The sequence below is a fragment of the Scomber japonicus genome, chromosome 18 (genome assembly GCF_027409825.1).
Source record: "Scomber japonicus isolate fScoJap1 chromosome 18, fScoJap1.pri, whole genome shotgun sequence".
NCBI classification, from domain to species: Eukaryota; Metazoa; Chordata; class Actinopteri; order Scombriformes; family Scombridae; genus Scomber; species Scomber japonicus.
The window spans coordinates 13,195,186-13,216,901 of record NC_070595.1 but is presented as its reverse complement, the minus strand read 5'-3'; the positions used below and the strand labels follow the sequence as shown (position 1 = coordinate 13,216,901).

Below are 21,716 nucleotides of genomic sequence, written 5' to 3'. Positions count from 1 at the left end.
CTTATGATGTTGTCAACTGTGGAGGATTAGAGTCAGAGCTATTTGAATTCATTACTTTTTCACCTTGTTATACCTGTAAAGTCCTTCCTAGTTTCTTGCTGTTGAACACTTTTCTGTCACTTTCAGTCACTCGGTTGGAAGAGAGAGAATCAGACATGAAGAAAGAGTACAACGCTCTGCACCAGCGCCACACTGAGGTAAGAGACAACATACAGTTAAGGAGCATACCTATGGTTTTGCATGTTTTAGGTCATTTTCTACAAATCAGATACTAATTATTTAATTATTTCAGTGTTTTTTCCTACACTCCAGACAGCCATTGAGCAATGCACTTTAAATTAATTTGAAAAGTATAAATTGTCTTATAATGCACTGATACTGTTACAAAACTAAAATAAGATGTGTTTGGCACTTTGATGGATTATCTTACACAAGACTCAAATCAAGTGTAAAACCACGGCTGCCTGGAAAGTAGAAAAAAGACAAAACATCAAAAATGTGTGTGGAGAAAAACATAAATTGCATGTGATTTATAGTGAAGAAAAACCAATATGCAAAAGGTACAGTAAAGGTCCTTTGAGCTCTACCAAGGTGGGGGTCATTCACAGATTTTGTAGTTAAGTCACTGCGATCCTTTTACATGCAACACCTTTTTTCAGCAGTCCATGTAATCTTCCTCTGCCTGTTTTCTCACACCTCTTTCTCGCTATCCTGGATCACAGATGATTCAGACGTACGTCGAGCACATAGAGCGGTCCAAAATGCAGCAAGCGGGGAGCAACAGCCAATCAGATGGCCCCGGCTGTGGACGAACGTGAGTTGCTGTTCCTATGTGTTGTTGGCGTGGGAGTGTAAAGGTCGTGTGTGTGTGTGTGTGTGTGTGTGTGTGTGTGTGTGTGTGTGTGAGTGTATATCTTTGTGTTAATTCGAACTGTAACGCTCCACCCATCGTCTTGTTGCTGATGTTTCATGTTTTGTCCTGAATGTGTCAGGCTGTTCATGCTTCTACATGCTCGCTGAGTCGATGCTGGCATTTGTTTGTCAGGGAGCCACGATAAACAGCTGGTGCTGCCTACAGACAAGGAGGAGAGGCGACGTACACAGAACAGCAGCCATTATGAGCCATGTGGGAAATAATTAGGAAAAAAAGAAAGAAAGTTCGGATTTCGTTTGCCAGCTTGCAGTTTTCGCTCATGAGTCCTGAATATTTATGAGCACGAAACAAGATGAGGAGCGGGACATCTGGTGTAGCCTCTCTAGCCCAACCACAGATTAGTTGCCTCCTGTAACTTGTTCACTACAGTATCCTAAAAATCTCTTCAGCCACAGTGTCTCATCAAAAGCATCCTAATCCTACAAATCTTCAGTGGCCGTTAGAAGTATAGAGCACTGAATAGAGCTGATGTCTGCTCAGGATTTTTTTGGGATAGTTGTCGGAACGGATTAGGTTGCATTATAAACACCAGCGAGGCTTACAAGATTCAGTACTTTTTGATACAATAAGAGGAGCTGCTTTGAAATCTAGTTAATGTCAGATTATCAGAGGCTGATTTAATAAAAAGAATGAAAATAGAGCTTCTTTTGAGATTTTTTACTAGACAGACCTGTAAAAAATATTTGTGGACTGGCTTATGAAGGTGAAAAAGTGTGTGTGTGTGTATGTGTATGTGTGTGTGTGTGTTCATGTGTCATGGCATGTTCCCGTCTCCTGTCTCTCTCTAATCAGCATCTGTCTGTCTTGTCTGTCTTGCTGGCTTGCTCTCTGTGCTGCTGTTTGCACAGTCAACGCCACACATGGAGGAAAAGGTAAATCCAACATGGTCCCACAAACTGCCCCTCGCTCCTTTTCCCCTCAGCTCCGCCATTTAAACCGGCCTGCTTGGACTTTGCTGATGCCCCCTCTGATTCTTTAACCATGCCTCAGCGTCTTGAATTATTATTAGTTGCCTGTAACTGCTAGGCTATTTATTTTCAAGAATATATGGATAATGTTGCATTTAAACAACAAATGTTGAAATAAGGAATGGTTCAAAGGTCATGTTTTCCAGTTTTCTCCGTCTAGGTTTCTCCCTCATGTGTTTGTGTCTGCTCTGCTTGTGTGTTTGTCTGTCCCTCCTCCCAAAGCAAAACATTCATATACTAAATGCAAAAATGATGCAATTATAAGGATATGCATTAATTTTGAGTGAGGAAGAAGTAATCCATGCCTGCTGTAGGTCATATAGTAGTGTTATCTTCTAAAAGGTGTGTACATTTTGTATAATTATTGGATGGGTTAGGGTTAGGGTAATTTTATTTTACTGAACTTTACACAAAAAACTATTTTGTTTGGGTACCATTCATCTCAAAAAACTTGTGTTTGATGTTATATTTGAGGTATATCATGTATATGCCTGTAGTGCTGGCTCTGCCTGTTTGAATGACTTGCATTTGGTCCATATGTGTCTCTCTATTAAATAAAGAGACATTGGACTTGGACTGCATGCAGGGATTTTAAAACTGTCGTCTTTCTCCTAAAATCCCTGTCTTGCTCTATTTACATATGACCTTTTCTTAATATATCAGGATGTGAGTTTGATTGCAGCCTTTGCTCTTCTGTATATTCTCCCTGTGTTAATGTAATCCCCCCTGGATGTTCTGTTTTTCTCCAATAACATGTAGTTTTGGTGAACTGGAGACCTTAAAGGACAAATTCAGAATTGTTCTAGTCTGTCTTAGGATCTTTTAATGTCCAGTATGAACAGCAGGAAAAAAAACGTTTCAGTGTTCATATGAGCACCTGACCAGTGTTTTAAGACAGGCTTGAAAAATTGTGATCCTGTTCTTTAAAGGAATAGTTTGACATTTTGTGTAATACATTTATTTGCTTTCTTGCCGAGAGTATTGACACCACTCTTGTGTCTCCACAGTAAATGTGAAACTACAGCCAGCAGCTGGTTAGCGTAGCTTAGCACAAAGACTGGAGTCAGAGGCAAACAGCCTTTGGAAAGAGTTAGACTACCTGTTTCCACCTCTTTCCAGTCTTTTTGCTAAGCTAAGCTAACTGGCCACTGGCTGTAACTATTGGCTTTATATTTAGCAATACATGAGACATGAGAGTGGTACCGATCTTCTCATTTAACCATCAGCAAGAAAGCGACCAAGCTCCTTTCCTAAGACGTTGAATTACTCCTGTAAGTTTATCCTAATTATGAATGTGAGTGATTGTCTGTTTTAACCCTGCGAGCTATGGAGAGGAAAAATGAAGTAAATTAATTAATGAGAAACTAACTATCTCCTCTCTGTGTCTCCTCTGCCAGCAGCAAAGCGGAGCGCCCGCCGTCATTGAGCCTGTACCCCAGTGGCGAGGGCATGGTACGTGGGGGTCTCGGGGTGGCTAAGATGATGCCAGGGAAAGACATCTGGCAGGTCAGCGAGCTCAGCCAGTCGGCCTTCAGCTCCGCCTATCAGGTGGGACAACAGCGGTTTTGTCTTTCCTCCACGACCACAACCGCGGCCTGGGGAGTGGAAGGGGGAGGGGCCAGCCTTACCGCTGCCCATCCTGCTAGCCACACCTACAAGGACCACCTCCCCTCCCACGCCTGCTTGTGTCACTTTAGAGGAAAACTATTTTATTCCCATCACTTGGAAATCTGCCCTTTAAAGTCAGATTTGTTAGGTATATATGTTGACTCAAGCAAGCAGGGGCCCATATTCTTGTTCCATGGACTTTTCTTTATAATTGTGATTCTTTCTTTTGTGTGATCGTGGAGCTTCTACCATGCGTTTTTACACTTTAATTTAAAGCCGTTGTTTCCAAGTGGTCCTCCTATTATTTAAACTTTGCTACTCATACAATTTGATGGCAGATATAGTGAGAGAAACAGCCAAGGTAAGAAAAAATAGAGAACAATTCACAGCTGAGCTCTTTGTGAGTGGTGAGTTTTATAAATACATGGCAGAGTGTTGCTTTCTTGTGGCTCCTCCTGGTCTTTAGCTATTAAATTATCCAGAGAGTATAAATGCAGGTTAACACGAATGCATATTAGGATATAATTAACCTTATTTTAAGTTTGTATTCGTGGTGTATGATGTGTAGTCAAATATTCAGACTGTGGCAGTGACTTTAATATGCTGAACAACATTTTTAAAAGCCTTTGAATGAATCAATCCAAGAAATAGAGTCAATATTATTAACTTCTATAAAAGCAGTTCAAAAAAACATCCAAGTTATCTGTATTCATGGGTTTCCTGCAACAGCAAGTCACTGAGCAGTCAACATTTTTCATCATCACACCAGAATTGACCAAAATCAGGCTTCATACTTTTACAATTAAGATTGCAAAATGGAAAATCTATTCTTTAACTCCTTAGTTTCATTCATAATGTGAAGCAGAGAAAAGCTGATGGGAAATGTTCCACAAAACATGGAGCTGCTTACAAGAAAGTTGGCTGTGTCTGCTTTCATTTTACCTGTAGTAACTTCTGCAGTAGATCTAAATAAAATGTACAGGTATTATAGCTCAAAGTTGATGCCTGACCCTGACTCCACTATATGATGCTCATATAATGCTGTTTGTTTGTTCCTCTGTCACCGTCTCACACCACTGCTGCCACTCAACAAGGAGGATGGATCAGAGTCCGACTCAGTGGCGGCCACACCCAGCAGCACAGGCAGCAAGTCCAACACACCCACCTCCTCCGTCCCCTCCGCCACCGTCACCCCCATCAACGAGGGCTTCCTCCCGCAATCTGAGTTTGAGGGAGTACGAGCTGGGAACCGCAGGAAAAGTGCCAAACGGCTCAGCCGGAACATGGAGGTGCAAGTTTCCCAGGAAACCAGAAATGTCAGCATCGGTAAGAGGAAGTCACCAAATATGTCTTCTGACTGTCATCCTTTTCTCACGTTCCTGGTTTTAGGTGTTGCAACAAAACCTTTGTTGTCATTGGGTTTAATTACAGCATGTCTCTTTTTTCACAGGCATGGGAAGCAGTGATGAGTGGTCTGAATTTCAGGAGATCATCGATTCTACTCCTGAGCTGGACATGTGTGTGGACCCCCGTGTGTATGGAGGCGGAAACAGGTACAACTACACAGTGGCTGCACCACATGCATATCGCATAAAGTGAAAATCTTGAAAATCAGTGTCACCATCAGCATGTCATTTTGGACAGTAACCGTCAAGTTTAATTTTTTTTTTTTACATGAGAAAGTAAACATTTAGAATATGTGCTCAGTTTATCCATATAACGCGTATTTGAAAATTAGTTATGACTTTTTTGGAGATGTGAGGAGCTGCTTACCAGGTGAGACCAGCCAATCATCTCACCTGCTACCTGCTACTACAAACTGACCTACTTTTGTTAAATAAGTCAACAGACTATACATGTGTTTTTGCACATTTGAGCCCATTCACTACAAAACGCTTCACAGCAGCAATTGATTTCCATTCATTGCTCCATGAATTGACCATCTCGCAGAGACTTGCTTTATTGAGTTAGTTAATGCCTCACAATGAACATCTTGTCTGTATTTGTTCTTTTTTTTAGTTAAGAGTCAGGTGAAGATTTGTAGCCAATAAGCTCAAACATATCAAAGTTGTTAGACCAGTGGAGATGGGCCCCTATTGACGTGTCACACTAGAAAAATCACAGGTTTATATAATTCAATTAATGGTGGCTGAGGGTCCTGGTGTTGTGCATGCTCCCTCATTGTTGCACTGCCATGGCTTTCTGGGACACTTGTTCATGTTATTTATTGTTTTTCCTACTGTAACAAATCAAAATGAAACTGCCTGTTGTTCATAGAAGATCCTTCAATCATACAGCTGAACTTAAACGATGTTAATATATGTGTGTTTCAGCCCCTCTCAGGGCATAGTGAATGAGGCCTTCGGCATCAACACGGACTCTCTCTACCACGAGATCAAAGATGCCAAGTCGGACATCATTGGAGATGTGGATGCAGGCGCCGAGCTGCTAGGTACGAACTGCAGCTTGATTGTCATAACTTTTTCTGGGCTCATTAGTTAATATATTTATCAGAAAGCCTTGAAGATTGGCAGTAAAGGTAAAGAAAACTGTGCAATGGAATCACTTTGCAAAGTCTGATGGTGATCTCCTCTCTTTTGGTTGGTGGTCAGTATTTCACTCCGAAGGAAATGCTTAAAAAAAGCGCTGCCTCCTTCACCTCCTCCTGAGGTGATCACTGCTCACGTCCAAGTGATGATAGTGAAGCCTGAAGTTTCCTTTATATGCTAATATATGATATTACATCTAATATCAGGTTAAATAAAAACCCAAACGAAAAGGAAATAAAGGCGGATGCATGCGCGCGTTACACAAAGCCAGTGTTTGTTTTTGCTTTGCGTAACTGCAGGGCAAGAGCTCCATGTGATGCTGTGTGAATGTGCCACTGCACTGAATATTACTTTTTACCTTGCATGGCCAAGACTTGAACACAGCAGCTCATCCCTGTGTCACTGCACAGTCATCCTTGGAAAACCATACTGGCTACATCCCCCAATCCCAGCTGCCCATTCATGCAGTGTTACTTTTATTATTTATTTGTTTTTTTTCCTCTTTCTTTTTTTATTAAGACGCATAGGCACCATAATGCAGCCTATTTCAAATAATTAAATACTATTTTTCAGATTCTCAAAGCAGTTTATTTAATGTTTATACTCATTATTTAAGTGTCAGTTTTATATCGAAGAAACAGGAAGGGAGGTTTGACCCGTCTTTTTGACCATCTGTTAACCTCTCACCCGTTTCCTTTTTCCCCGTATGTGCTTCTGCTGGTGACACCCATAGGCGAGTTCTCAGGTGTGTATATGAACATGCATTGGTTGGTATCTTTTTCCTTTTTTTCTCTCAAGCCTCCGCTCTGCTCCGAACTCCACTTGGAAGAGTAGATATTAATCAGCAGATTTCTGTAGATTTAATGTTGGTGATGCCAGTGCCCAATATCTATTAAAAACAGCAGTTTCTTATTCCTTTAAAGTCACAGTGAAATGATCATCTTTAGTTTTCAACCAACGTTATGGACTTTTTTTTTTTAAATCCTTCACCCCGTTAAAATAAACCTGCACTCCTCTTCCAGGCGGATATCCAATTGGCTTAAAATGACAAGAAAACAGGAAAGACATGAAGTCACAGATGCAAATAGATCTTAATAATGCTTTTTCACTGGGACTTTAAAATGAATTTGATGATATCTGAATAGACTGTCTTATAAATATTCACTTGCTTGACCTTATTTCAGTGTGAGGGCCAGATAATCCATTTTGTGTCCTTTCGTCCCTGCTGCTCTTCTTCAAATCCAAATTTGATAAATGCTTATTAGCACCCTCTCTCTCCTCTTTTTCTTCCTCTACGCTTCCTCTTTCCATCTCCTCCCTCTCTCCTCTCCCATTCTTCTTCTTCTTTTGCCTCCAGTCCGTGATGATTTCTTCGGTAAGGCGCCCTTGCCTTCAGAATCACTGTGCTCATCTTTCTGCTCACATTTGCTTGTTATATCATTCCCTGTCCTCTAGCTTTTCCTTCAGGTTCCTTTTTTGTGTGGATTTATATTTCTATTTGTTGCCACCCTTTGCATCTCACATATTGAGTTTTTTCTTTTTCCTTCAATAAAAAACTCCTGCAAAGGGCCGTTTAGAAAACATCTGGCCAGTGGTGGTGACCATGAATCAACATCAAAATGAGTCTAAGGATACAGATACAGAGGCAGTGTTGAACCTCGAATCAAGAAAAAAAATCATGTCTGGATAAACAAGCTCAGGTGGCTTTGATAATGGATTTGTTCCAGTCAGATGATTTCAGTTAGACAGTGCTGTTGTGAGACGTAGCTCCGCTTTTTAAAATGATAACTAGCTGAGCGTTGAAGCATAACAATTTTTTACAGATAAGTGTTCAACAAAAAATATAGTTTCAGGCTGAACAATTCACCACAAATAAACGTTAAATGTTAGGTGTCAGGTGTCACTGGTTTGTTATCTAGACCAGTGTGGTTAAAACTCTTATTTGTCTGCCTCTGCAGCCAGAGCACAAACTACCGCCTGAACTTTGCAGAATTGCGTGATCTGTGCATACAATACAAACCCCAACCGGCCTTTTATATTATATGAACCTCTTGTTGGCTTTTTGGGTTTATTGTTTGTATTGTTTTTTTCTTGTTTTTGTTTTGCTTGTTGTTTTTCTGTTCTCATTTCCAGAATTTTCTGTCAGTCTTGAAATTTCTGCTTTAAATTTTGTGCGTGCTTGGCTTATGTTGCACAGTGCTTGCTGCTTGCACATGACAATACAGAATTAATGTCTGACATTAACAGAAGACCTAATAACAAAATGAACAGGTTGACCACAACTGAATTTCTAAATTTGTTTGTCCATCATAAGTGTTTCTCACCAGCGGTCAGTAACTGCACAGTAATGTTAATGTAAATGCTGTAAAAACCTAAGACCTTCTAAGACTTGTCACAGCTGTCCATCTGTCTGCCAGTAAAAAGAAAAAAATGCTCACTCATTTAACAAGAAGTGTTCCTTTTCATACTGATTTTGTCTCCTTGTTAATACAAGAGCTTTAATCAATAATCTGCCAATTAATTTAAATTGTATTAGATTATTAAACCTTTTGCTTTTTGTGAGGTTGCCCAACATTTGACCTATATCAGGTCTAAAAGGCAGCAACACCACAACTTGCTGGGAAATGCCTTCTGCTTGCAGATCAATAGATTGATTGGATAGTGTGTATTGTGTGTGATAAATAACATAGACATGAATGTGACTGTTTCAGGGATGGGCAAGGAGGTGGAGAACCTGCTGACAGAGAACAAACAGCTCCTAGAGACCAAGTAAGAGACACGGAGAAGATGAGAGTGTTTGTGTGGTGCTGATCTTCATCCTTAGGGAAAAAAAGTATTCTAGTGGGTCTAATAGGAACTCAAATATGTGAGACAATCCAATGGTTGATTCATTATGTTCAACAAACCCAACTTAGAGTTTCTTAGATTTGATTTTCATCTCTTAACTTCCTCTCCTTTCTGCTCTTTACTTGACAGAAATGCTCTCAACATTGTGAAAAACGACCTTATTGCCAAAGTGGACGAACTGTCAGGAGAGCAGGAGGTGCTGAAGGAGGAGCTAGAGGCGGTGAGGCAGTCCAAGAACAAGGTGGACGCCAGAGTGAAGGAGCTAGAGGAAGAACTGAAGAGGTGAAAATAACATAATATAATAAACACAGCAGGTAGAAAACAATACATCAAGTAACTATTGCCCTGTAATTCATACCGTACCATAGTGACCCTACGTGACTAAACTAATGAATACATCCTAGCAACAGACACAGAATAGGAGTAACATGATAGTCTTTGATAACTGTCAGTGGTGTACAAGTATGAGCACCAGAGGACAAAACATATGAATACAGATCTTTTTCTGTCTTGTTCTCTAATCTTAGAAGAATATATCTTAAAGGAGCTCACTGTAATAATAATACTTCTTTCACTCATTTCCTCAGTTTCATTAGTGTCTGTGCATATAGCAAATTCACCATATAATTGATGTTGTTTACTTACTCTGCAGTTAAAATGTGCTTCTTAAACTCTTGAAAATCAGTGCAGAGTGTATCCAGCATACAGTATGTAGGCCTAAGTATCACATTTGAGCAAATATAAAGATGACTTTGACTTATAGTTACAGCTGATTTGGTACATTTGCTGCCATAAATTGCTGATCTGGAAAACTCGCAAAAACATTTTTTACTTCACATAAATCTCAAAGTGCTGTGGACACACTTTGGAGACTATGAAAAATGAGACAGTTTAAAGTCAGAGACTCTCAGAAGGAAATGGATGGCAGTAAATTTGTGGATCGTAAATGGAGAGCATCGAAAACCAGACACTGTGAAGCTGTTCCAACACTTATCCAGGATAACTTAGGGTGTTATTCTTGTTTCTTGATATATTTATTTGTCTTTATTGCACAGACATTAGGATTTTTTTCCAAGAGAGTCATGACTGGACTGGAGCATAATCAAAGCCTAGTTCCTATGTAACAATAAAAACAATAAAACACCCTGACACCCTGCAGAACTCTGTACTGAACTCTGTAAGAATGTGTGAATGTATAGGCAACACTGTGAACTCAAACAGTACCAGTAGGTTATGTCCAAACATTTAGGGCACATTTAGCCCACAGTAGCTCCAGAAGCCACATCAAAACAAGGACCTCCAGGCTCAATACCAACATGCATGTGGCTTCTCTTTCTATCCCGCCTGTTTGGCAGATTTTTAAGTGTGTTTTTATTTTGGGAGCTGCAGGTTAAGAGCAGAGGCTCTCGGATCGTCTCGGGACTCCAAGGATGAAGGACCTGATGATGTGAGTAAAACCGCTACTGTACCATCTCCGTTATTCCTCCTTTACTTGGAATCAGTTTGCATGTGTGATGAAGATGGCTTTATTTTTGCAGGTTGGTGTGTTTTCTTCAGAAATGTTGAATGTCACACTGTAGTAAAATATCAGACAAACCATGAATAAGTTGATAAAATGAGTTTCCTGCTTATAATTTAGCAGTTAATTTTTAGTAAAACAATAAAACATGACATTACTATACTGTAAATACTCTGCCTGAAATGTCTATTTTCTATGTGTCCAGTTTTCATCACCCATGCAGGATGGTGACATGACAATGACCCAGCGGCGGCGGTTCACTCGGGTGGAGATGGCCCGTGTCCTGATGGAGAGGAACCAGTACAAAGAGAGGCTGATGGAGCTGCAGGAGGCCGTACGGTGGACTGAGATGATCAGGTAGACAAGCAGAGATGCAGTGATGAAGAACGTGGATGACCTCAGGAAGCGAGGGTTTCAATGTTTAAACTCAGCATAGTAAACTTAATAATTTGTCTATACTACACCTTTAAAAAGGTTATTTTTCTTTACAGCGGACACATTCAGCATCAAAATTCATGATAATACACTGAACTGTAGAAGTAATACCCTTGTTTGTAGTTTACTATTACTTTCATTTGACTCACACCTCTCTCTCTTCTCAGGGCGTCCCGGGAGGGTCCTCAGATCCAGGAGAAGAAGAAGTCCACCATCTGGCAGTTGTGAGATTCTGCTTTTAATAAACTTATTTATTGCCGAACAACCAGAAACACACTGATAAACAAAATGGTAAAACACAACATTCAAAAGTAAAAACCTCTCCTCCTCCTCTCTCTCTCTCTCTGCATCCACCAGCTTTGCACGTCTCTTCAGCACATCATCCAGCCCTCCGCCTGTCAAGCGGCCATACTACAGCGTCAACATCCACTACAAGTCTCCATCACCGGCTGGTTTCTCTCAGCGACGCAGCCACACCATGTGTCAGATCTCCACCTCCAACCGCACACTGGAGTTCTTCCCCGAAGAGTGAGCAGAAACCAGCAGCATATCTTCACTTCACACTAACCCTCTTACCTTATCTGCCTCCCACTCTTGCTTCGGTCTGAACATCCGATTGCTTGCTTGCTTGTGCCAGCTCGGAGAGTAGAAAGCTTCCAGCCGGTTCTCAAATAATCAACATGCAGTGAAGTGTTGAAGTCTATTTGAATTCTCACACCGTTCTCACCTGGTATTGCTTGTCAGTGCCTTCAGATCCCTTTCAGAAGAATCTTTTCATGCGTAAATAGGGAGAATATTCTGAACAGGACTGTAGAAAGAGAAGAATACAGAAAACACATCAGTCCACATAAATCTGGAGTTAGAGTACAAGCTTTTTTCTGATTTTTGTGATTCAAAAAGATGAGGTTCTGTTTAATAATACAACTTAAATAGTCATTTTATTTCAGTTAGTTTTAGGTCATAAGAGTGAATGTGACCTCAAACATGGTTAAACATTTCTTTAAACTGCCTATTTTGAGTGTAAAGTGTGATTGAATGACACAGTTTGAATTCTCATATTGTCTCAGTTTGTCTTTGGCCACAGAAACATCACTCACATTTTCTTCCATTTTTTTTCTCTTTTATTTCTTTGCAGGCACAAATGCTAAATATGAAGAATCTTCCACTTAAAAATTAGTCTAGCTTGAGCCAAAATAAAGCTTAGTTTAAGGAGTGCTTGTAACTCCACTGCTATTGCTTTATTTTCTTCCTCTCCTCTCCATCTTTTCATCTCTCTCTATCTCTTGCTGCTGGCTGGCCAGGCTGCTAACGCTTCGCTTTTTTCTCTCTTCACTCCCTCCCTCCCCGTTGCTTTCAGACTGGCGAGTAACGGTGTTGCGTCTCTCCTCAGTGACTCGGCACTGTTGGCCCGCCGAGAGCAGCGGCGTGAACAGTACCGGCAGGTCCGAGAGCACATGCGCCGCGATGATGGTATCATGCAGGCCTGTGGCTGGAGCGTGCCGTCTCGCTTTAAACAGGTACGCAACACATGGCTCACGTGGTCAGAGACCCGTCTGGGCCTCCACATGTACATCTTAAACTCACCAACAACTCAGTTTTCATGGAGTGAAAAACCTGTATATACTTTACTTACAGCCAGGGAGGTGCAAACCTATTCAATTCAAACAGATTTAAAACTGAAAACTGTGACATTAAAGTTACACATGCACCCATTCATTGAAGTTACAAGTACAAATATTAAACGCTGCTTTAACACCCAAAAGCAGGACCCCAAATCTTTTCTACACATTTACAATCTTGAATTTTTCATGAAGAGTTGTTTCAGACCCACAAAAAGTGATGTATGAAAATAGGCTTTGACATTATTTAATGAAGCTCAAAAGCTTGCTCTTATCTGAGCTCAAAAAACCCTGTTTTTAACTTTAATCCCTACATGTTGGAGTGAAGAGGATTAAGTATTATTCCAACTAGTAACAAGCCATCGTCCCTGTGAGCTGCTTCTTCTAAGACGTGTGATGTTTGTGACTTTTTCTTTTCTCCTGTCATTCATATTGTGAGAAGACTCTTGTGAATTGTATTTAGTGAGCTTCTTAAATGTTATCCCAAGTCAATATTAATTGATTTATATGACAGCTGAAACTGATCAGGGTCAGCAGCATTCCTATCAGCTCAGACTGGTACATCCCAGCACGTACGGACAGACGAACAGAATTAGATCAATAAGACTGTATCTGCCAGGTGATTTGTCCAATGTAAGGTCCAGTTTAAAGGATCGTGGCCCATGCTGATCATTTGTATCTTTTAGTCCATCTTCCAAGTCAAATCATAATAGCAACATGTTTGAAGGATTTCCTACCTTACAAGTGAAGAAATTAGCTTCCATCTATTCAAGAAAAGAAGAAAAACTTCTTTATAAGTTGATAATCTTGTGAATAAAATAATACAAGTAAAATCTATGATATACTTCAGAAGAGTGTAAGCAATGCAACATAAACATAACAACTACTTCATCAGCTGAAACTCCCAACAGAAAGAAAATGAAAGGAAAAGGCTGCAGTTATTCTTTTTCTCATTGTCCACAAATTTTATGAAACAACTAAAACTAGAAAATGTTTTAGTTCATCTCTCAGTACTTCCTGTCTTCCCTGCCAATGTTGACCCATGGCTTCTTATAGAAGACACAACAAACAGCTGGACACTAGACTTTAGCAAATGTTACAGAAACAGCTCGAAGGCCAGAGGGCAGTGTGTTGGTAGGCAGGTGGCTCTAACTTTGGTCTCCCACAGACTGGTGGTCAGACGGACAGCGCTCAGGACAGCCCGCTGAAGAGAACACAGGCAAGTGAGACCGACAGAGTCCCAGCATGCACCTCTACAGATTTCTCCACCCCCTTTAACCTTCCCACTAAAGGTTTGACCCCTAGGTAGCAGCAGATGACTAATAACCTGGAAATACAGACAGGCAAACCAAAGAATAAACCAGATGATTTTTCTGTACTGCAAACTGAGGCAGTGATGAGTCCATGTGAATGTTTTAAAAAGACCCCAACAATGTATTATCCCTCCAAATACAACTTTGCCATCAAAAGTCACTCTAGAAATGCATGAAAATCAAGGGGATCTTTGTATTTTGAGGCATGATGTGACTGTGTTTCATAAACTCAAAGTAATCACACACATACACTGTACACACACACACTTTGAGTCTGTCCTCTAACAAACTCCTGTCTTTGTGGAGTTGACTTCAACTGATTTTTTCTCTCTCTGACAATGTTGTTGTTTAAACCTTTAACCTCTGTCTGACTCAACCTGCCCGACTTAAAGGGAAATGTCGGTATTTTTCAACTGGGACTTTATTTTCCCAAATTTTGTGCCTATGGGACTAATGGAGACAACATTTTTTTTAATTGATCCAGCATTGAGCAAGAGCAGTGCAGCCAGCAGCTGTGAAACAGGCTGCAATGTAATCTGACAGGGCAATAGTGTACCATCAATATACGTTCACTAAAAGTGCTTGTCAGCTAAAATGATGGGAAAACAGGGTCCAGGTTGAGAAAATACCAAAGTTTCCCTTTAACACACTGATGTCTTCATCACCTAACTCCTGCTTTGATCTTAGTGTTCTTTTAAAGGAAAAATCCACTCTTAAATACCTTTTAGTTGCTGAGTTCAGAATTTGTATAGCATTTTAGAAATTATTCTGACAGAAGAAGTTTTTAGTTTGTGTAGATGTAATAGCTTCCAGCCCATGCAGGTACCACCACATGGCATCAAAGTAAAGAATTATATGGAGCCGTTTTTGTTGGTGTATTTTTGTTATTTCTGTCAACAGAATAACATCAGTATAGCATAAAATAGGCATTAAGATCATATTTTGGTGGATTCTTTCTAAATGCATTATTTTGCACTGATATGTAAATGATAAATCCATCATAGAAGAGACAAAGATAGCAATTTAATCTCTGATACAACTTCCTACAGACATGTTAGGCTTTGAGTAAGTAGTGCGACTCAATTATTCTCAACTGGAAAAGCTCCAGTTTTATGCTATTCATCCTCATGTATGATGTAGAAGTTCAAACACTTTCTCCTGGGATGGTCCAGTGGCATCCTGGAAAAATATGAGTCATCTGTAGAAGAACTGTAGAAGAAAATAGACTGAAAGAATGTGACTACAGCAGTTGATATGAAATAACCTCTGAAATGCAGTTAACGCTACAAATTGGTGATATCAGTGGAGTTTTCCTTTAGTGCCTGCTGTATATGTACTGTACATGTATACAGTACATACACAAACATTTTCCATTAGTGTCCAGTAACGTTGGATATGTTTTGAGAGAACCAGACAATAATTCATGACTTGCTTTGTCTCCTACTAACCACTTATAACCTGTGATTTTAGACCACCAATGAGAAAGAGGACAACCGCATGAAGAATGTTCCCGTCCCGGTGTATTGTCGCCCTCTGGTGGAGAAGGACCCCAACAGAAAGGTGAGGAATTCAGGGGACAAAGGACGACTTAAATCTCTGACCAGTTACATCTTATTAAATTGTGTGTGTGTGTGTGTGTGTGTGTGTGTGTGTGTGTGTGTGTGTGTGTGTGTGTGTGTTTGCACTTGCTTTAGCTGTGGTGTGCAGCCGGAGTGGACCTAGCAGGATGGAGGGCCATCAGCCAGGAGTCGGTACCAGCCAAGGCAGTGTCAGGCAATGGCGACCCCCTGCATGCTGAGGAAGAGGGAGGTGACAAGAAGAACAGCCACAACTCCCCAGAGAAGAGGAAGGTAGTTCAGCAATTACTCATTCAACATGACTGACACCCATTCCGATTTTAAGACAATTACTCATTTCATTTCTACCAAAGTGTGGTTCAGTAAAAAAGTGAAATATGGAGCAAATAGTTTTCCCACTAATTAATCACGGCATTACTCCCCTCTCCCTCCTCAACTCAACCAGTCGAAGGAGCTCCAGGAAACAGACACCATGAGCAGCCGAGTGTGGATCCTTACCAGCACCCATTCTGCCAGCAAGGTGGTCATCATCGACGCCAACCAGCCAGGCTCACTGGTCGACCAGTTCAACGTCTGCAACGCTCATGTGCTCTGCATATCCAGTGTGCCAGGTGAGACAGGAAGTGCTCGTTTTAAAGCCTTTTGCGTCTGTCATCATGATAGATTTGACTTTTTTGTATACTGTATTTGATTGCATTGTTGCAAAAATGCTGATTTCTTGGAGAGCTATATTTTGTACTAAAAAGAAAAATTTAGCTGCGGTGTGTTGACATGTGTCCATGTTTGTGTGTTTGTATCCAGCTGCCAGTGAGAGTGACTATCCAGCAGGAGAGATTGTGTTGGATCCAGGTGATGGAGGTGCAGGAGGAGGTGAGGACACCGGCAGTGTGGAGGGCATGTTGGCTGGTATCACGCTAGTGGGCTGCGCCACTAACTGCAGTGTTGCTCGTAGCAATTGCTCCTCACGCACTGACACTCCCATAATGGACAAAGGACAAGGTGGGCACGTCGTAAATGCTCCTTTGTGTTAACATAGAAAGGTGAGAAAAGTATCAATGTCGTTTTTTGCATTTGTTTCATTGGTGTTGTGCTTCAGCCCCTGCTGCACCCCCTATGAATGGAAAGATTCACCCCGCCCAGTCGGCTGAGGAAGCCACCGAGGCCACCGAGGTTCCAGAGTCGACGGCCAGCCACACAATGGGATCTGGACCTCCGGGTCCGTTCACTGAGCACGTCTTCACTGATCCCCCGTCTCGTTCAGCAGACACCTCTGACAGGTCAAACTCTTTCCATGTAAAGTCGGTAGTCATGAATGTCTTGAATAAAACATAAAATGATCATTTTATAAGGCATAAAACTTAAAACGGGTTATCCACCTTGAAACTAGAAAAGAAATGTGCCTGCTGTCTGTCCTCACAGGGGCACAGGTCAGTCCAAAGAGGAAACGTCTGTGCCACCAGAGACGGAGGATGGAGGCGAAGAGGCCAAAAACTACACAAGCGTGGCCCCCACCATGTGGCTCGGGGCCCAGAACGGCTGGTGAGTCCATCAGCTGAACTCCTGCTGAGGCCCCATAGTCCCCACATCTACCAAAAACATACCACAGTAATTTCTTTACCCTGTATTAAATCAGTACTGCCATAATAGACACATTATTTTTGATACAAGTAAAAGCTACACAACTGTAGTACACACATAACACAAGATGACGTGTCTCTGATGAACTCTACATGCAGTTTGTGTTGATTTTGGAGTAACTTGACTCTTTTTCCTCTCAAGGCTTTATGTCCACTCAGCAGTTGGAAACTGGAAGAAATGTCTCCACTCCATCAAACTCAAAGACTCAGTGCTCAGTCTGGTGTAAGAAACCCATTACTGCATGTCCTTCTCTGTGACAGTTCTGTGTATCTTTAGGCAAACGTTATGAAACAGAAAGTGTTTCTCCAAATCTCTGTGTCTCCAAAAGTCTCTGTTTTCTTTCTCATTTCAGGCATGTGAAGGGTCGTGTGCTAGTTGCCCTCGCTGATGGGACTCTTGCCATATTCCACAGATCAGAGGGTATTTGGCATTTTAAATATTTTAAACAGAGCTCCATTTCATATTTAGTGATTTCACTAAGAGAAGCTGCAATTATTTTTGTCTCATCATTCATTCTTGAATTAATCAAAGGGCAACTTTTCTCAAGCCTGCAGAAACTCAGTTTTATGCAACTGGAAATCACTAAAATATGTCTTTACATTTGTGTTCTTATGCAGATGGCCAGTGGGATTTGTCTAACTACCACCTCATGGACCTCGGCCGCCCTCATCACTCCATCCGCTGCATGGCTGTGGTCCACGATAAAGTGTGGTGCGGCTACAAGAACAAGATCCATGTCATTCAGCCCAAGAGCATGCAGATTGAGGTGAGTCATGAACCACTGTCAAATCATGTTTTCTTTCAGCCATTTTCTTTGAAGTGTAATGTTCTTATAATATTGTGTTGATTTTCTTCACCTCTCTGTAGAAGTCCTTCGACGCCCACCCTCGCAGGGAGAGCCAGGTGCGGCAGCTGGCGTGGATCGGCGATGGTGTGTGGGTGTCGATCCGGCTAGACTCAACCCTGCGACTCTACCACGCACATACACACCAGCACCTCCAGGATGTGGATATTGAGCCATACGTCAGCAAGATGCTGGGTGATGCTATGTCTCATTTTAAGGGGGGGATCTCATTCTCAGAGACAAAATCAGCTGCAGTTGACTTTATCAGTAGCTCGTTCAGTCTGTTGCTCCACTCCACTGACACCTGCTTGTAATTCACAGGTACTGGCAAGCTGGGCTTCTCTTTTGTGCGAATCACAGCTCTTCTGATCGGTGGAAATCGTCTGTGGGTAGGGACCGGAAACGGTGTGATCATCTCCATTCCACTGACAGAGAGTGAGTCAACTTAAGTGTTTCAGAGCTGAAAACATACGCAAAAATATTTCAAATCCAAAGGCTGTGTTAGTATCTCCACCATGAAGGTTACTTTGTGGTCCTATGTTTGTTTTGTGTCTCTTTATATGTTAGTTAACTGAATATTGAAAAAAGCAAGTGGATCTGAATCCAGCAGCACCATATGGTCACTTATGACTTATGACTAAACTATGAGGAGGTGTAGAAGCACATTTTGTCTTGGAGTCCTATAGCCCAAAGCAAATAAGTCATGCATGTAGATTTTTTTATCTGAAATTCAGCTAATGCAGTGAACATGACTGTAATAACCTCATAATCAAATCAAATATAAAGTAACATCATTTGTTGCCTAAAATGAGAGTCAGGAGTCTTCAGTTTTCTATCAAAAAACAAAACTGTGTGATTTTTACTGGTGTTTTTTCACCCACACAGACTCACATAAAACCCACACTGGAGCGCTTTTTATTTGTGTTCCTCTTCAGCTTAATCCCTCCTCTTCCCACAAACTCCCCGTCTTCTTTTTCCACTTTCTGTTTTCCCTCCCGACAGTCTTTGTCGTAACTATTACTGTTACTGTACTCTTTCTCCTCTGCTCTCCTCTCACCCTGCTCCTCTTCCGCCTCCTGTAGCGGTGGTCCTTCACCGGGGACAGCTCCTGGGTTTGAGGGGTAAGTGGGAGCGCTCCCTTCCTCCTGCTGTTGTGATCTCCCTCCTCTTGCCCGCCCTCACCCAGTCAAACCCTCATGCCCCCCTAAACTGTGCAGACCAGCTGCTTGTTTCTTTATGCTACAAAGAGACAAATGCAACATTCAGTCAGGCCTCTAAGGATGGCAGTCTCTGTCTGGTCCATCACTTTCGTCCACCAACAAATATCTCAACAACTACTTCATGTTCCTGAGAAGATGACTTCTTGCTAATTTCTTGTACATTTGACGGATTTTCATGACATTTTGTGCACACATTCATGTTTCCTTTAAGATGTAGGCCTGATAACTTTGGTAATCTAGGAACAAATTCCTGAAAAATGAACGACATTCCCATTAGACGCAGCAGAACTTTGTGGTTTGTGCTAATTTGCGAATGTTAGCATGCTAACTTGCTGTGCCAAGATGGTATTAATGGTTAACATTTGCTAAACATCAGCATGTTAACATTGTTATTGTGAGCATGCTGATTTTAGCATTTAGCTCAACTCAGCATAACAGAGCTGCTACCATCGCTGCGGACGTCTTGTTTATTTCACTTTTTATCATGAGCAGTATGTTCATTCACCGGTTGCTTTGCATGCTATTTATCTTTGTCATACTGCATCTGAGATACAGTATGTTTGTGTAGCAGATTTATTGCATGCAGATGATGTGTTTTATCTGTCTTAAATCTTTTGAAATTAATTTTTCTGTTGCTCTGTAGGCACTGGGTACATGTATGTTGCGGGTGTTAGCAGTATGTTTTGTTTGTTGTTGTTTTTTGTTTGTTTTGTTTTCTTTTTGGGGTTTTTTGGTAATATTTCCACTTATCAAATGTGATCTGCTTGTGTTTCTCTAAACTAAACATTGCTGGTTGGTTAGTGTCTCACTCTTTGGCTCTACTTCCTTCAGCCAATAAAGTCTCTCCTACATCCTCCGGTGGAGTGATCCATGTGTACAGTGATGAGGGCTCTGAGAAAAGCAGCGGCAGCTTCATCCCCTACTGCTCCATGGCACAGGCCCAGCTCTGTTTCCATGGACACCGTGATGCTGTCAAGTTCTTCGTCTCTGTGCCTGGTAGGCAACAAGCTGATCCAACAGATGATAATCTTCACTGCCTCTTATTAGCCACCTTTAATTTACACACTGGAATTTGCCACCAACACTTTAAGGCTGACAGGGTGATCAGTGCGTCAGACTATAGTGAGACGTTTACCAGTGGATGTCTACAGCTGTCAACAACTAGGATCATGAGATGAATGATATTTAAATGTTATTCTGTCCTTGTTGACCTGTGTGCCTAAATTCAATTAGATGTTCCTCAGGGACATTAAAACACTGTACTATTCATTACACAATCAGTAACAATCATACAAATGTACTGTAAGTCAAGTACAGAATGATCTCGTATTATTGAGGGAAAGCATGTTGTTCAGCCGGCTCTTTCTCTAAAGATTGCAAACACAAACCAGACAGCTTTATACTGTACCTCTGCATAAGTGAGGTCAGGTCCTTAAATGGACACATCCACAAACTGTTATACTTTCTTACAAACAGATCATTGTGGTTATAGGATGATCTCACAGACACATCATGATCAGTCAAAATAGGGTGCCTTAACAGATTTACAGTTGACTCCAAAGGTCAGTAGTCAGTAAATAACCCTCAGATAGAAAAAAGTTCAAGAGTTCAACTAGCTAGAGTTAAACTTGGATTGAAACTGAACAACACTCCTCTAAAGGGAGGTTTCTCAGATCAACACTTCATAACTATGATTTGTCTAACAACTGGCTCAGACAAAAGATAGACACAGCAGTTTAATATGTAGAGCAGATCTTGAATGACAGACTGAAATCGACCCCTTAATTTAAAAACAACATTTTTAAAATATATAACAAGAAATACATCAAATGATAACGAGCATTTAAATCGCTGTCACGCAGGTAACGTTCTGGCCACCCTGAACGGCAGTGTGCTGGACAGTCCATCAGAGGGGCAGGGCTCCACAGCGCCCCCAGAGACGGAGGCCCAGAGTGTTCAAAACGTGTTGGTGCTGAGTGGAGGAGAGGGATACATCGACTTCCGTATAGGTAAGCAATCACACGTGCACCATCACACACACCTGGTAATGCATCAGTGACATGAATATACTGGATTGTTTCTTTTTGGGGATACACAATATAAGTAAATTAATAAATAACAACAAAAAAGTGTTGTGTTTCTTTTATGGTAACCTCTGGAGGGCAGCGAATACTCTGTGTAGAGGCTTTGTTTTCAAGATTATTACCAACCAGTACCAGTGCTGCTATTCATGAGTTGAACATTTGTAGACACAAGTGAATACAATGAAAATATGAAAGAAATAGAGAGGGAGAAAAAATACTACAGGATCTTACTATTGAATCCCACAGAGAACTATATACATGAATTTAACATTATTATCCAAAGGGGTCAAAACAATGAGTGGATTATTGTCTTACACCTGTGATTTATAGCTTACTCAAAGACTAGGGGCCTTTCCTCATATATCAAGTATACATGTCACAGATGAACAGTTAAATCAAGTGAAGGATACATTTCTGAGTGTGACCCTCCTTTCACAAAATAATGAGAGGTAATTATCCATGGCTTTAACTTCACACACCATTCATGCAGCAAAATCGTGATCATCTCTAAATTTTATATACGATATAAATGTTTTACATTTTAGCTTTTGAAAGTGATAT

The 21,716-nt window shown here is 41.1% G+C and overlaps 1 protein-coding gene across 1 annotated transcript in view; it reads left to right on the top strand.

Moving 5' to 3' along the window:
• Positions 1-21,716, top strand: part of mapk8ip3 (mitogen-activated protein kinase 8 interacting protein 3) — a 28,842-nt gene that overhangs the window by 5,738 nt on the left and 1,388 nt on the right. Inside the window, exons 3-31 of the mRNA XM_053338051.1 lie at positions 127-197; positions 723-814; positions 1,783-1,806; positions 3,303-3,450; positions 4,605-4,836; positions 4,961-5,063; positions 5,844-5,962; positions 6,793-6,804; positions 8,771-8,828; positions 9,036-9,188; positions 10,296-10,353; positions 10,631-10,782; positions 11,028-11,084; positions 11,218-11,388; positions 12,251-12,377; positions 13,648-13,698; positions 15,263-15,352; positions 15,487-15,642; positions 15,815-15,980; positions 16,171-16,368; positions 16,466-16,646; positions 16,789-16,908; positions 17,149-17,229; positions 17,360-17,427; positions 17,625-17,773; positions 17,875-18,046; positions 18,173-18,286; positions 19,903-20,067; positions 20,934-21,080. Of these exons, the coding sequence (XP_053194026.1) occupies positions 127-197; positions 723-814; positions 1,783-1,806; positions 3,303-3,450; positions 4,605-4,836; positions 4,961-5,063; positions 5,844-5,962; positions 6,793-6,804; positions 8,771-8,828; positions 9,036-9,188; positions 10,296-10,353; positions 10,631-10,782; positions 11,028-11,084; positions 11,218-11,388; positions 12,251-12,377; positions 13,648-13,698; positions 15,263-15,352; positions 15,487-15,642; positions 15,815-15,980; positions 16,171-16,368; positions 16,466-16,646; positions 16,789-16,908; positions 17,149-17,229; positions 17,360-17,427; positions 17,625-17,773; positions 17,875-18,046; positions 18,173-18,286; positions 19,903-20,067; positions 20,934-21,080 (3,435 nt within the window). The remainder of the gene's footprint in view (positions 1-126; positions 198-722; positions 815-1,782; positions 1,807-3,302; positions 3,451-4,604; positions 4,837-4,960; positions 5,064-5,843; positions 5,963-6,792; positions 6,805-8,770; positions 8,829-9,035; positions 9,189-10,295; positions 10,354-10,630; positions 10,783-11,027; positions 11,085-11,217; positions 11,389-12,250; positions 12,378-13,647; positions 13,699-15,262; positions 15,353-15,486; positions 15,643-15,814; positions 15,981-16,170; positions 16,369-16,465; positions 16,647-16,788; positions 16,909-17,148; positions 17,230-17,359; positions 17,428-17,624; positions 17,774-17,874; positions 18,047-18,172; positions 18,287-19,902; positions 20,068-20,933; positions 21,081-21,716) is intronic.